Below are 16380 nucleotides of genomic sequence, written 5' to 3' on the forward strand. Positions count from 1 at the left end.
GTTTACAGTATTTTAAGATTAGGTTCACTTATAAATGTAACTGTTAGACTGCTTTTCTGACTGGTAAGTGACATTTGTAACTCACACTCTCCCACACCAAAGTCCAAAGAGAAACAAAGTGAAAAAATAAAAAACTTCTTCTTAATAACATTGTGTGCCATGACGTAAAATCACAGATTTTATCTCTGGATTATGGTGCAGTGGGTATGTGCAATTTATGAAACAAGACAAAACTCAGTTTCGTTTTCTAAATAAGTCTGTCTAACATTGAAATAAAGTGGTGAACACGTTCTTACGATATTATAGTCTTTTGTTAGCAGCATTTGTTAAGTGACTAAAATTGTAACGGCTGGCAGCTGTGGCTCAGCCAGAAAAACACAGTCAGTAGAGACTGTATGGATCAGGATTTTATACAAACACTTAAAAATCCAAACTATCCTTTTTAACGCACACATGCACGCACACGCATGTGCGTACAGTGAGAGAATGAACAAAATCCACACAGTCCACTCTGTGTTATGTCACAGAGAATTTCAACAGAAGTTGAAATACAAGTTAACATAATTAATACATAAATAAAATAAATGTTTGATACATGTAGTGGATATTTTGTCTGTTTTCAAGAGATTTCACTGACATTTGGTTTCAAATCAAACAGCTTTTGTTTGTGGAAACAGAAGGATGACAACTCATAGAACAAACGACTTCCGAAAATCCAGTACTGTAGAGTAAGAATGCAATGTGAAAACTCAATGCCTGTGGATTCATGAAACCACAAAGTATCCAATTGCTTTTTCACAACACTACCAGCAATAACATACCACAGCCATTCAACTGTATGTGTGTCAAGTTTGAGTAGGAGTAACATTATCTGCAGTTCTTAGCCTATCAAAGATACACATGGATCATTAGAATTAAAACTGAACATAAAAGTGGGGAAGAAAGGTTATATTAGTAACTTTGAACGTGACATGGTTGTTGGTGCCAGATGGGCTTGTCTGATTATTTCAGAAACTGAGAATATAATGTGATTTTCACACACAATCATCTCTAGGATTTGCAGAGAATTGTCAGAAAATAAAAAACATCCCTTTAGTGGAAGATTCCCTTGATATCCATCAATACAGATGTTTCTGTTTGACACACCTTTATTTTTACAATCAGTCTGAGCCACCTGACTTGAGACGATACATTTTCATGAATCAACGATTAACCTGGAGGATGTGAGTCCTGAAACTGACAAGATGTGATCCACTAGAAATACATAAAACATAAGTGCAGACTACAGAAACACTCTACAGCCTAATAATAAAGTTACTTTATGCTAATGTTAATGTTTGATGCAGGGTCTGGAGTGACTTAATTCTGTAATCACCCTGACTGTCACCAATCCATTGCGGTGTTAAAGAATGATAAGTGCAAGTTGTAAAACATGTTATCAGCCTGCACAGTAACCTAATTTCCTCTCTCCCCACCTGCACTCACTGTACGAATCAATAATATTGATTAATCGGAGTGCTCTCAGTTTCCTGTTTAATTATTTAGTAGCTCAGACTGACAGTAAAAAGTGAACTATATACAGCGACAGAGAGTTTTCATACTGAGAGACAACTTATCACAGGATTTGTTCCAATCACAGTCGGACATTTGAGTGAATGAGTGAGTGAGAGACTGAGTGAGTGAGAGAGACTGACTTTGATGTCAACACCTGCTATTAATACCTGAGTGGGAGTGGCTGCATGGGCTTAGAACAGGAGGAACAAGAATGCTGTAACACTTAGCTGTAGAGTGGAATAAAGACAGTGGGTGGCAGCAGTGTATATTACAAACACTTTAAACAACTGTTGTACATTCTGTGTAAGATATACCACGATACATATTGTATTGTACGACAGCCTTAGTCCTCAAACAAAGAGTAACAGAACCCTGAGGCCTCAAGGACTGACAGTGTGGACACTGGGAGTGAACCAGTAACGAGAATGATCACATCCCCTTAGTCAATTTTTTTTTTTTTTTTTTTTAAAACACCTTGACACTCAGGGCACACCTTTGCTACTATGCATTGAGGAGTGAGTCACATCAGGCGTTGTTCTTTAAATGAGAGCCTCACCGTTAGTGTTCAGTGAGAGGCAGAGCAGCAGTTTGTCACATAGACAGAGGCTGTACACGGTGTGTGAGAGACAGAAGCTGCAAACTTTTGTAGATGGACATCATCCAGAGAAGCTGAATGTATGAACGTTAGTAAGAATTAGTTGAACTAGTCATAAATGACTTCATTCCATCAACTGCTTTGTACAAAGTCCATGTCAAGTCTAACTAAGCTGGTGTGCAAACAGATAGCTGTCCACAGGTAGAAAGTAAATACAATGACATCATGAAAGTGTTCATGTGTTTTGCACACGCTTACTTGTATTTGCTACCACTTTAGGGACTGTTTGTGGCATAAACACTGAGCTGTCAGAACCACAAGTCCTCAAGGACACCAAAACCTGGTCCTAATAAGGCAAAACCTAATTTCTGAGGAAATGGTTTAGTTTAAGACTTGAGTTTTGGTTAATTTGAGGTTAGGGTTGGGCATTAACTGGTTTTGGTTAAGGTTAGGGACAATGCTTTGTTTAGGTTGTTCAAATCCATTTTCCAAAAGCAGAAATAAAAAAAGAAATGCCACACATGTTAAATAACAAACATCTGTATCATCTGAGATGCTTCCTGGTTACTCTCGTACCTTGGGCCTTTTCCAGGTGACTCGGCCAATGGTGTTTGACTGGTAGAACAAAGACTGATCGGATGCAGGAAACAGAGGGTCTTCAAACAGTTGTCCATTCTGACGGCACTTTCTCCTCAGTGCAGAGAAAGACTGGCCCTCATACGGAACAGCCATCCCTCTAAAATAGACAGACACAGATTATCAGGGATTTTCATGAAGCATCCTCCAAAACAAGTTTCTAATGTGAAAACACAGTTGTGTCCCCATTTTCCTATATGTTTCTGGATATAGAAAAATGGATTTGGTCTCCATGAGGACTACTGCACACACAGACACACACATACAGAGGCATGCAGAGTCATGTGTTTGCTCTGCAGATGATCTATAGTCAAACACGGCTGTCCGTGTTTCTGTTTGTCATCCTGTCACATGGTGCTGAACCTCTATGATGCATTGTTTTATTTTATATTTGTATTGTATCCAGGATGTCTGAAGAAGAGTTTCCTCTAACTCTATTACTTCACAGCATTTTAACTATGGCATCGTATGGTATTTAAACAGCATTAAATGTCATTGCAGTGATGTGAAGGCTTTAAATTGTATCAGTGCATCAAAAAAAGGCAAAAATTATTACCAATATTATATAGAGTTTTGTGTCTAAAGCAGGGGTGCAACCAACAATTAATTTGATTATTGATAAATCTGTCAATGATTGATTGGTTGTTTGGCCAGAAACTGGTGAAAAATGTGGATGTTATGAAGTTTAGTACCTGAACATCTCTGTCCTCACAGAGTCATGAAAGTATTTATCAAATCAGTGTCTATTTAGGTATTTTAAAACTGCCAACACCAGTTAAACTTGCCTGCAAGCACGTTAGTTTCACAGGGTTACCTGTTACCCCGGCAACTAACTCAGAGTTTTGTTCATCACAGTTTCTGACACAGAACACTGTCATCTTACTGTTATCAGATGTATAAGTTTTTACTGAAACACAGAGAAAAAAAGTCCAAACAGCAACTTCCTGAGATGACCACAGAAAGAGGAACTGGTGCATTTGTTTATGATGGAAACGTGGCATGTCTGTACTGGACTACGGACATATTACAAAGAAATAGTTTACGCAAAAACACAACAAAAGCAGTTTTGTTTTATCTGAAGTGTGGTCTGTCCACGTGGAGTCAAAGCAACTCTCTGAGGTCAGGGACTATTTCCTGTTTAAAAATAACAACACTGTTTTTTAAGAGACTACAGCCTCTGACAACATTTTGCTTTGTTTCAGTATGAAAACATCAGTAAAGTTGAAAAAAATAAAACGGTCCACATCTTTCAGAATGAAACTGACACTAACAGACAAACTGATTATTAATAATGCATAGGCCTTGTTATGTACAGTGTTTTACCTAAAGTGGTGGGTGGGACGGGCAAATATCTTAAAAAGCTGAACAAAGGAGATGATGTCTTTAAATCAAACCACAGTAGGGAAATGAGCCGTTATTGTGGAAAAAGACCGAAGTTGTTCATTAATAAAGAAAAGAAGACTCTACAGAAGAGAAGAGAATGAATTATCTAGCATGTCTTCAACTTCTGTAGTCATTTGTCAAATGTTACGTCGAGAAAGTTGACCGTTTGTGGACAGAGAATGGACAAATTTTAACTTTTGTGGAGAAAAACAATGGACTCAGAATCTGAACAAACAGGCTGGTTAAAGGAGGGCTGTCTTCAGAAAACCAGCATGGCTGGGAAATGACTCATCAGACGGGGGGAGGGGGAGACAATGGGTTTGTGTGCTGTTAAGTGCATACAAAACTGTAGTGCTTAACATTTAATATAAACAAATGTCCATTACATTAAAAATCTTTGTCATATTAGTTCACATGATGCAGATTAAGCTTACTGGCTCCACATGACTCTCTGCATACAGTCAGTGATTCATTGTATGTCAAAACAAATGCAAGCAACAGCAGACAAATGCAAACAGGTAGGAGTATGACTCAAAAACACAAAGAAGTGGCCAACAACAAACCCTCAAACTTACAGTCGCCCCATCACCTGTGTTCACATCAGTCTTCTGTTATCTACAACAGGTTACTCAAGCATACAGATTTACATCTAATCTGACTGTGTAGCCCAAGCATCATCCATCCATCGTACTTGTCATGTGAGAGTCAAAAGGTGACCATGGAGGGAAAATGTAGTTGACATTGTGAGAGAGGCAGGCAACACCTGGAAGTCACAAGACCAGAGGTTCTCAAACTTTTTATACCAAGTACCACCTGAGAAAATATTGAGCTCTCAAAGTAACACCATTATCACCAATGTTAAAATAGTGAAAATAGGCCGAGCAAAGCCAGCTACAGACTTTTCACAGAAGGCAGATTTATTCCTGATCATTTGCTCTCTCATCATCCTCATCTTCCTCACATATACGTTGGATACTGCTAAAGTGGTATAAGGAGACTCTAATTTTTATTGTTTAATTTATATTTTGTTATTTGTTTCCTTTCTACACACTCCAGTTAAAATTCCTCAGCTCCACTCCGATCACATACTCTGGTATATACAGTAGAACAGTATTTCCGATTTCCCTCCAAGTACCACCAGAGGAAGCTTGCGTACCACTGGTGGTACACGTACAACAGTTTGAGAACCATGGCACTAGACAATTACAGAGCTGGCATACTGAGAACAAACCACCGTTCACAATCACAGTCAGATCTACAGGCAGTTTAGAGTCAGAGAAAATGCACACAGATGTGAGGAATACAAGCAAACTACACACAGACAAAAAAAACTCGACCCAATATTTCAACCAGGACCCTCTGGCAGTGAGACACAAACCACTGCACACCACGCCACCCCGCGTGGCAACATCTGGTTTTAATTTCTGCTCCGTTATCGGATGTCAACACACATCTCAATTCACGTTCATGTCATGTGTGAATATTTCCCAAGGAAAACAAATGACAAGTGAATTAGTGACATTATCTACAGCGACAGAGATTAGTCTGTGTGGAACAAGTAAAAAAAGATGAACACCAGCCAAACATGGGTGTGGCTTCATGTGGGCATCAATAGACAAATACCAGCCTGCACATGTGACAACCAGAAAGAACAAGCCCATGCAGATGTTGGACGGATCATGTGTTGACATTTTGAGTGATGTGTGGTATAAATGTGTTTCCTAGAGACGCCTTGAACAAGTAGCAGACCAAATTCAGCTGAGGTGAACTTTAAAATCACATTTGATGGAAACGCTTCAAGCACTTTTCAGTTGTGTAAAGATGCCCACAAGTCACAAAGGAAATGAGCAAAATGTACCTTCAAAATAAAACACAAGCGCAGAACTATCAGAGCCACAGCTGCTTCAACAACGCATATGAGGAAGTTTTCAATTTTTGGTCAATTACTAAATGAAATGCCAACTATTTTCATAATCCATTAATCATCTAAGTGGGATTATGGTCAGGTGATTTATTTTATCATTTTAGAAATTGAACTGAATATCTTTAGTCTGTGGACAAAACAAGACATGACACAGTGTCGTCATTTTGAGGTTTGGAAAAGACTGTTTGACATAATTTTTCTGTAATTTTATGCCCCAAACAAACAAAAAAGAAAATAATCAAAAGGTAATGAAAATAATCTGTAACTGAAGCCTTTGATGGATGACTCACCAAATGCCTTTTTGCAAAACCAAGCGATACAAGGGTAGCAAAAACCCAGCAGTTTCTATTCAAACTATTCTGATCTTGCTTTTATCTCGCTTTGATGGTTTTTATCCTGTATTGTTCTAATGTCACTTTATCATCATGTGCTAAAATGTTTGGATGAAGCAATCTCACTTCACTGTTAACGAAATCTACCGTCAAGTGTAAACATCCTTGACATTTCATAAGGACTAGTTTATTCTAGCTTTGTGACTACATGAATTTGCCGTGTGTTATCACAGATTAATCAAATATTAAAGTTATTTGTTTCAGGCTGAGAAAATTAAATATTAGAGAAAATAATAAGTTTAGAGCTCCAACAATTACTAGATCGATAACTTGGTAAATTGCCTATTGAAAAGATAAGTAAATAGTTCAGTATTATATTTATTATATTTGGTATAATATTTTTCATAGAAAAAGCCAAACATTTGGTAGTTTGAGGTTCCCAGAAACAACAAGGTGCAACTTACTTTATCAAAACTGTAAAATAATTTTGCACCAACTTGAACTTTGAATATTGGTACGGTTTTACTTGTGGTTTATTTTGTAAGTGAGAGCCGGAAGTGTGTTTGTTTTAAAAGAATTTAGCTTGAAAACAAAACTTTATTTTTTTCCAGATTCTTGTCCGAAGTCGATGCAAGCGGAAAAAAAACGTCCTGCCTCACAACACAGGATGTAAGGGTTTTACGTAAATTGCGTAAAATGACAACAGCGATTCAATTTGAACTTAGTCAAAGTTTATGAGGGTAAACATGAACGGAACAGAGATTATGTGTTATCAAACTCCCCTGAAAACAGTTTCACTTTGAAGAGAATTATACTTAAACTAAAGCTAAAGTTAACTTAAACTAATTCGGACTTTACCTGTGTATGTGTATGTTATGAGTGAGTTCTGGTTTTAACGGCAGCTCCGTGGCTCACACACACGCCGCTGTTCCGTCTCCGGCTCTGTCCTGGTGTTTCTCGGTGTTTCTCGCAGTTTTCCCGTCGTTTCTCCTCTTCTTCTTCTTCCCTCTGACAGGACACGGTTGTGAGGAGCTCTATAGACGTGCTTATCTATATTTCCCAGGAGAAAAACACGGAGGAGGCGGGGGGAGCAGAGAAGCTGCGGCTTCTTCACTCCTCTGAAGCAGACACCGCTGGAGACTGTGACGCCTTCACGTGCGGCTCGGACAAACTGACATCACATCACCGAGTTTAGCACACTTTTATCAGAACCGCGAACAGGTGTTTTAGCAATCCGTGCTACCTATCTAAATCTGCTACTTTGCGGCTTTGCACATGCGCAGAAGCACAGTCCCATATCTAATTTCCACGCCCACACATTTCTGCAACTTTGTGATGTAGTCGGCACGTTTTCATGTGATAACATTTTTCAGCACCCGATTTGCATGTGGACATGTGTTTATCAAATGACCCACACTAACACACTCATTCGCGTTTCATACTGCACCCAAACGTATCAGCGAAGAATGGTTTAAGTTATTCCAGGTTGTTCTGATCAGGTTTCTGAAACCTGAAAATGTGTTGCACATGTGAACACAATGATTCCAGTTTAAGAACCTGACTTAAACTGAGTGTGAGAGTGTTTCCCAAACAATTATTATTATTACAATTATTTGTGAACAAATTCATTTGGGATCCAACATCATTGGATTATACATCTGTTATAATCTGTAAACCCTGTATGATATCATGTCATAGACTGATATCAATAAAAAATTCAAGTTAGTGACACAAAAGTGGTGACAAAGTATAATATTATTTTGAATAAGTAAACAGCCATTTCCAAGAGAGTTGACTTTAAAATAAATGTAATGACTCACTTAAATGGTGCCAATTTCTAATAAAGGTTTTATCTGTCAGAATTGGTAATTTCTGTTTATACCCTGAACTAAAGTGAAATTAATAAATATATAGTGTGATTTTGGTGCACCAGGATAGCTGCATGCTTTGGCCCACACATTTGGACAATAACACTTTTAAAAAGTATCACCTATAGAAGGAGAAATGTGGCATGGAACTGGAATCTTAACATCAAAGGACAAGTGGAAGGAATTCACAGAATAATCTAATTTTTTTTCACTTGAGTGAACTTTGACCCTAGATCACTCCAAAAGTACAGAGTAAAGGTGCTCCATACTACTTGTCCATAAAGTATGTAAAGTGCAATAATGTTAAAATCATGGACTACTAATAGATGAATTGGGATATTATGCCCCTTCAAAGATTTTTTGAACATTGACCCTGGATTACTCCAAAAGTATTCCATACAATGTGTGCATTAAGTCCAATAAAATTAAAACCATAAACTACTAATACACTTTTTGGATTTAATACCACTTAAAACATTTTCTTTTCAATAGATGGATCTGAACATAAAGTACAATTATTGAATTTTATTTTGATGGGTATTTTCCAATACATAGAAATATATAGAGAGCCTGATGTGGACAATAAAAATACAGGTTTTTGTGAAACACCACTGACCTCTGGTGGACTCTCGATTCATTACAGGAATATCTGAACTTGTGTGGGTGTTCACACTGTTTCATTAATATTCATATTTCAGTAAAATGTAAATTAAAGTACAGTGAACCATTTTAGACAGTAATTCACAGTTGATATTATCATAAACACTCACCGGCCACTTTATCAGGTACAGCAAATATCTTGAACCTGCAGAAGTTCAAACTGAGCATTTCAGAAACTGGGATTGGGATTTTCATGTACAACCATCTTGGACCCATCACAGAGAATGGGTCCAAAAAGCAGAACATATCATATATGAGTGGCCGATTGCCTTGTCTCATCTGGACTATTGTACTTTTCTTCTAACAAGTTTTTAACCACTTTTAAAGTCTTTACACTGGCCTCAAGTCACGTACAGAACAGGCTGCTATTCTAAAAATCACTAAATGTTTTAGGTTCAAAAAATCTTTTTGACTCTCTTTTCATTATTCCTTGCTCTGGTTTATTTATGTTATAATTTGGATTTTAGGAGAATGGCCAGACTGCAAATGATAGAACGGTAGCAGGAACTCAAAGAACCACCTGTTACACCCAAGAAGACCATCTCTCAAAAAGAAAAACGTATTATTTGGCTGTCTCTAAAATGAACAGCTCACATTCCAAAGCACAAACCTAAACTACTCAGGATGGTGCCAGCTGCAACATCACAAAGACCTCGGTGTAGTACTGGCAGCCATCTGATGACACTCTTTATATTTTCGTTGAGCCTAACCTAACTGGGGCAGAGGACTGATAGCTATACTATGTAGTCCTCTCACAGTTCAGCTCGAGGTATCAGTAACTCTGGGATTCACAGGCAGACTGACAGAGGATGCCCAACTATTAACGTCTACGTGTTCATGTTCGGCATTGTCTCAGTTCTCCTCAGATCTGAGCTGCTTCCAATAAAGTTTTCAACTTAACTCATCTCTGATTCTAACTCCATCCTTGGTCGGCTCACCTAATATTCAAATCTCCGCAACACAGCTGCTATTGCTCAGTCCTCACACATCATTAGGTGCCTGTGTATCTAACACAGTGGCCACTGTGTGTGTATATAATCAGAGTAGCTCTGGAGGGTCCAGACTGAAATACTGCTGGAGACATTCATGGTCCTAGAAGATGAACCCCGATGACTATATCTGATCTTCTGACTTGTCCTCTAGCACCCCCAGCAGGTGTAAATCATCTACAGATCCAACAGTCAATTTTTACTTGACCAGTATTTTGGTTTAAGAGCAACTAAGTGAAGAAATATCATGTTACCACTGTGTTTATCTCTGAAAGAGATATTTATAGTAAGTCTGTGAACTATCTGTCTGTCTGATCCATGTTTTTGTATAGCGACAGGTGAAGCAGGGATCATTTTGTGAATTTGCAGCCTGGCTGAGAAGTTCTGTACTGACTTATGGTGCACACGCTAAAAACCTCTGTGATGCTATTAATCTTTAACATCATCACAGGAGAAGACATCCACAGTGTCATGTGAGGAGCTGCACTTTACACTTTGCCAGAGGAGACAGTAACATAGGCACTGACACGTCCAGCTAACATGTTGGTTCACACATGAAAAGGAGAACAAGGCTGCGTTCACCTGTCACAGGTAAATATCACAGACTTTGACGTTTGACACATTATCACAAATGATCACTAATGCACTTTAACATCTTGGTCACTGTTGGACTTTGTCTCCTACTACTTTGCACTTTACTCTCCTTTAACTTCATCTCTTTTTATTCTGCACTTACATTTTTAACATTGTCTCTAATTATTCTACACTTTAACTTTACTGTTATTGTTACATTGTGTTATGTTGTCTGCCGAGGGACTGAAGATGTAAATTATAGCTTTGTCTCTAATCTTGTATATTTACATTTATATCGTCATTAATATGCACTGTCCCATTACAAATCAATAAATCCACAAAGATTCATATGTCGTTTGCATCCTGGACTGTTTGCTGTCACTCATGTTTACTGTGGTACATTATGACAGAGTGCGCTTTGAAAGTGCAAACCACATAGTTAAAGCGTAAACCTGCACTGTTAAGTTTAGGAGTTTATTTCCTGACAGATCACATGATTCTCGTATGGTAATCATTTTGAAACGGGGAAGTACTATCATGGTATTCAATAACTAGTAGCTTGGTAATAACAATGTAAAATGTATAATATTTTCATGTGAAGGTATTACACTTAAAGTAAATGTCATTACCAAGCTATTATCTGGGTATTACTTTAATCATTTACCTTTTATAGAAATATTAACATACTATGACTACGCTGTTCCTGTACTGTTATGTAAAATGTTACAACTTGGAAATCTACCTCGATATAGAATGTAAGCACATTATATGAGATTATTTTACATCAACACGTTTACACGTGTTTGCGCCTCCAGGATCCAGAGTGGAGCTCATCATCTGTCCGAAATGTTAAGCAGCTGGTTAACGTTCACTGCTCTTCTGGCTGCTTCAGAGAGTCTCCTCACTGTTGCACCAACCTGCAGGGTCAAAGGTCATGCAGAGGTGGAGCTGACTCTATACTGTGGAGATGGAAAGAACAGAGGTCAGTGATCAGAACAGAGTGAGCACAAACCTCGCTCACTGTGAAAATTTAACGTGTAAATTATTACAACATTCTTTGTACAACAGCTGTACACCACGCAGAAGTGGTTCTCACATTTCCACATCCTAGAAAGCATTCTAGGTTCATCCAATAAAATAGTAAAAATAGTCATGATATGCACATCTATAATATTTGTGGCTATGAGGAGGAGGAGAGGAAGAAGAAGATGAAAGAGGAGGGAAGACGAAGCAGGGAGGAGATGAAGGTGTGTATCCTGCAGTCCCTGTAAGGCAGATGAGCAGGAGGAGAGGAGAAGGGAGGATGGAGAAGGAAGAGATTATGAGGAGGAGGAGAAGGAGAAGAAGAAGTTGGTGAAAAGGGGAGACAGAAAGACATTTACAGAGAATGATATATATTATTTATTAATCTTGTAGCAAGTCCTTGGATAGGAATAAAACAAGAAACTCTGATCTCTGGTATGTACTCTTTCTCATGTGTAGGCCTGGTCCAGTACTGGCACACTCCCTTTGGAGAACTGCAGACTCCAGGCTTCCAGAGTGAACTGGACCCTGTCTTCATGCGCCAGGACGGAAGCCTGGTCGTCCCCAACAGCAGTGACTTCCACAGCGGCCTGTACTACTGCCTCCTGCAGCACAGCGAGGGTGCCACACTGTGGCCATATGAGCTCCATATCATGTCTGCAAGTCAACAAAACCAAGACTATGATGAATATGAGCAGAGCAGCAGCAGCAGCAGCTGTCACCAGCTCAGGGTCAGGAGAGATGCTGAGTTTGAGGAGGAGGAGGAGGAGACAGTTGTTACTGAGCAGCAGTTTGCAGGAGCTGTGGCAGCATCAGTCCTGCTCACCTTTGTGGTGGGATTCAGCACTGGAGCACTGACCAGAACTCATGTTCTCAGGTGAGGAATGTAATGAAAGCAAAGACAGAAAAGTGACATTTAGAAGCAAATAGAAGGCATAGAAGGCAAATTACAATCTAATTAATCCCCAGCAGAAAATAAAATCTCAAGACTATGTTTGCCAGTCAAGACAGCTTTTTCCTGACTGGAAACTGTCTCTTCCAAAGTCCCACACACTGATGCTTATTTGTTAGGTCCTCATGAGGTCACACCCAAACTAAAACTTTAAATGGCTCACAACAAGTAGCCTTAAGTGGTGTCTCTGGGAAAAGTTGTATATGCTTTTGCAAACAAACCTGGCAGAAGGGCTCATCCTAAAGTTTTCTTATAACAAAATATAATAAAAAAATACCCTGTAGTCCCTCTAAATTAGAGAGACTACTCCTTTAATGTTTGGAAAAATGCTCATTTGCTGCAGGGATATATAATAAAAATATAAAGCATCTATAAAAGTACAGTATTAATTCTAGGCAAAGTTAATGTTTGTGTCATTTGTTGAATATTAGTAAACATTGTGTGAATAACAGTTAAAACTTCTTCACTCAGGTGTTTTAGGGCATTCACTGCTAAGGTGCGATCAACTCGGCGACAACAATGCCAATCGGGCACACCAGACCACGGCTCTGAGGTCTCCATGGCAACACTGCCACCCACGTACGTCAACAAGGCCTTTGCAATGGGACAGGAACAGAATGATGTAACCACGGAGACGGCGACTCCGTCAACATCCTCAAATCCCCCTGATAAACCTCGGAGAAGCTTCAGGCTTAAACGAGATGAGGAGCAGGAAACACCAGCATATCTGGAGGGATGTGACTATGAGGAGGAGATGAGGAAGAAAGAGGAGGAGCTAAGAGGAAGACAAAGTCTGAGGGAAAATCAAAAAGGGTGTGAAGAGGAGGACAGAGATCTCAGGGGTTTCTATAAATTAGAAGATGATGGACAAAGTCAAACTGAAAGAGAAGAGCAGAGAGACAGTGAGGATGGAGAGAGCAGGGATGAGATGAAGGAGTGTGAACAGGAGGAGGGAGGAGGAAGACAACTGGAACAAAATCAAAAATGGTGTGAAGAGGAGGATGTGCAGAAAGAAAGAGAGACCCGGGGTTTCAATCTACTAAAGGATGATGGATGGAGTGAAACTGAAACAGAAGAGGAGAGGCACAGTGAGGATGGAGAGAGCAGGGTGTTTAGACAGGAGGAGGAAGAGGTGGCAAATGAGCAGGTGAGGAGAAGGGAGGATGGCGAAGAGAGCAGAGGAAAAGAGCAGGAAGAAGGAAACAAGGAGAAAGTGAGAGATTATGAGGAGGAAAATGTTGGTGAAAAGGGCAGACAACAATCATCGGACATGGATGATGAAGAGACGGGGACTAAACATGATGTCATGAAAGGAAAAGGATCATCTTCGTCTCCTGGTTCAGCCCGTCGCAGCCGCGTCATACGCTTGTACCAGTACGACGAAGAAGGCCAGAGATACTCCCACCTTCCAGACCCCTCCTCTGATGATCCAGCCCCGGCCCCGAGACTGAAGCAGCGCTCGCTCTCTCTGACACGCCTCAACACAATCATGGCTGCTGCCTCAGCTGGGCCACTGGACAGGGGGGAGACAGAGAGGGAGGATGGAGAGGGGAGGCTGCACTTCCACATGGAGATATAACAGAGACACTAGAAAATAAACATGTCGTGTCAGTTTTGTCTTCAGCCACAGAGCAGAGACATTTTCACAACCAAGTATCACCAAGTGTATACTCAAAGGTCTGAGACTCTTGTCCTATCCAGGACGCCCATTAGCTGTGTTTCTGTTTTTGCCCGACAACATCTTCAGTCCAAAGTAGTAATTAAGAAACAGCTCGTTACATTTCAATTTTTCTTTATTATTACTGTGAAACATCAATAAACAATACACAAAATGGTGGTGGTGGGGGGGTAATTATCAAGACAACAGATTCCAGAGCTCCGTCTTTCTCTCAGTCCTTTTTTTTCCAATTTCCTTTTTCCCTAGAAACACTTCCTCTCTGTGACTCTTAACTGCAAATTAAAACAATTTTTTAAAAATAAATTCCAGTTGGTGAGAGAAAAGCCTCCTGACAACAGTTGGCCGACGTGCTCAGATGCATAGAAACGACGTCTGATGGGATGGGTCTGTAGTCCGTGTGTGTGTGTGAGCGTCATTTTCCCTTTTTCTCTCCTTCCTTCTCATGTCTGGTGTTGCGACGTTCTCTGCTCAAACGCCGACCGCGTTTTTAGCCATTCCACAAACTCGTCCAGCAGCACTGGCCCTGTAGACGGACAACAAGGACAGATGGACAGTACTTCACAATCAGTTTTATCATATAAAAAAAAAGAAACTATATGAAATTAAAAGACATTTGTAAAAACCTAACTCGTCTTTGGTAGTTCATGATCAGTATTTATTTTCTTCCATTTTGTCTTTCATCTTTCACAATCACTTACATTTACTCTGATTCATCAGCATCATTTGGTACAGCTGAGACATTATTATAATACATTATGGTATGAAATAACTTGTATTTTTACTTAAAAAGCACTTTTAAAATTGGCAACAATCCACTCTCTACAAAAAAGGCCTACCCTAGAAATGTAATTTAACAAAATATAGCTAAAGAACATTCGACAAAATATTGATAATCAAAAATCTAACTGTAATGAAAACAATTATCAACTTAAACACGATGACCAATAAATCAATATCCAAATACCACAACACCTAATGGCTCTTAAAGCACTCTTCACAACAAAGAGAGAGACGTCCACCATAACAGCACAGTTCACAGAAAACAGGCTGGGCTTATGATGTGTGAATAACCTAAACCACTTTCTCAGGTGAACATCAGTGTATATGGGTATGTAGTAATGTCATTTGTTTTCAAGGTGCCGATCTTCCGCTAGTGTCTGCTTTCTTAGTCCATGCTTGCGTCACCGGTACACGCTTTCATAACCTTCTTGTCTCATCAGCACAAAGGTCAATTTGTGTCCAAACCTCGTGTAAACCACTGAAGTCCTTTTTACGATAGCTTGAATCCATCATTGACATGTATAAAGTGTAACATGTATAGTATGAATATAGGTTTAGTCACTGAGCTTTCGAGCTCCACCCGCTTGTCAGGAGGTGTAAACTCAGTGTGACTGAGCAGCTTGAATACTTTATTTATTTATTTACTTATTGTTTATTGATCCACATCAGCCACCTCATCCATGACCTGTGGTCAGAACAGCACTCATACTCACAAGCTCCGTCTTCATCGTAGTTACTGAGGTCTGTTGTGATGGTTCTGCTGAACTCCAGAACGTTGTACCACTGGTCCTTATTCATCCCCTTGTACTTGGACTGCTGTGGGGGGAGAAAAAACATATAGGGGGAGGCAGTGAGGCAGAAACAGAAACAGAGGGGGAGGTGGGGAGAAGATAACTTTGCTTTGGTTTGTCCAAACAAGAACAAAACATTTTACCTCCAGGAATTGGTGAAAGACTGGGAAGAGAGGCCACGTTCTGCCCAGCAGTAAAGCCAGCATGGATTTTGCCGTATCCATGTCCAAACTCCTCTGGTCCTTATCCTGATCACAAGACAAAGTCACAAAGACAAATGTCTCAGGAACAAACCAAATCTTAGTCCATACAATTTCATTTTATTCCTTCAGTGTATAGAGTAAACTAGAGTATAGATATAGATGAACTGAAAAGTACTGTAAGTCAGCAGGTCCATAATAATTAAAGGTATATGTCATATCTCGTGGTGAGACTGCAACAAAGAAGGAATCCTTCTCTCTGACTTAAATTTCCCCAGCACATCAGGGAACCACAGAGGCTTCTGTATACAAGAAACAAATGTCTTTCATCGTGGTTTTCATAGTAAGCTTCTACTTTAAAATACATGCTCTGGCTGGTTTGTCCATTTGGGCTGCCGTAGAAAGATGGCAGCTTCCTTAAAGCAAGGCCCTTGCTTGAAGT

The 16380-nt window shown here is 39.5% G+C and overlaps 3 protein-coding genes across 6 annotated transcripts in view; 1 reads left to right on the top strand and 2 right to left on the bottom strand.

Annotated features, from left to right (window-relative positions):
• The window catches only part of capn5a (calpain 5a), a 22138-nt gene extending 14469 nt beyond the window's left edge, over window positions 1-7669 (bottom strand). The window contains exons 1-2 of one of the 3 annotated variants that reach the window (XM_058634284.1): window positions 7283-7669; window positions 2726-2885 (exon numbers count right to left, since the gene is read on the bottom strand). In XM_058634284.1, coding sequence (XP_058490267.1) covers window positions 2726-2881 — 156 coding nt within the window. In that variant the 5' untranslated portion in view covers window positions 2882-2885; window positions 7283-7669. Of the gene's footprint in view, window positions 1-2725; window positions 2887-7282 lie in introns of all 3 variants that reach the window. The other 2 variants (XM_058634283.1, XM_058634282.1) reach the window with 2 other exon arrangements.
• Window positions 7670-10444: 2775 nt separating this feature from the next.
• LOC131462204 (cyclin-dependent kinase 11B) lies at window positions 10445-14183 on the top strand. 2 transcript variants are annotated; one of them, XM_058633224.1, is made up of 4 exons: window positions 10445-10532; window positions 11330-11496; window positions 11997-12414; window positions 12961-14183. In XM_058633224.1, exons 2-4 carry the CDS (start codon window positions 11361-11363, stop codon window positions 14066-14068), a joined length of 1662 nt encoding a protein of 553 aa, XP_058489207.1. In that variant the 5' UTR covers window positions 10445-10532; window positions 11330-11360; the 3' UTR covers window positions 14069-14183. The 2 variants fall into 2 exon arrangements, with proteins under 2 accessions (XP_058489207.1, XP_058489208.1); XM_058633225.1 differs by having other exon boundaries at window positions 10450-10532; window positions 11407-11496.
• An 81-nt stretch (window positions 14184-14264) lies between these two features.
• Window positions 14265-16058, bottom strand: LOC131462274 (DCN1-like protein 5; the record flags this gene model as incomplete). The annotated part of the gene is made up of 3 exons (XM_058633330.1): window positions 14265-14690; window positions 15661-15763; window positions 15882-16058. Coding segments are annotated over 3 exons (363 nt in total), but the record flags the coding sequence as incomplete, so codon positions are not given.
• Window positions 16059-16380: the final 322 nt, after the last annotated feature.

The sequence above is a fragment of the Solea solea genome, chromosome 7, assembly GCF_958295425.1.
Source record: "Solea solea chromosome 7, fSolSol10.1, whole genome shotgun sequence".
Taxonomy (NCBI): domain Eukaryota; kingdom Metazoa; phylum Chordata; class Actinopteri; order Pleuronectiformes; family Soleidae; genus Solea; species Solea solea.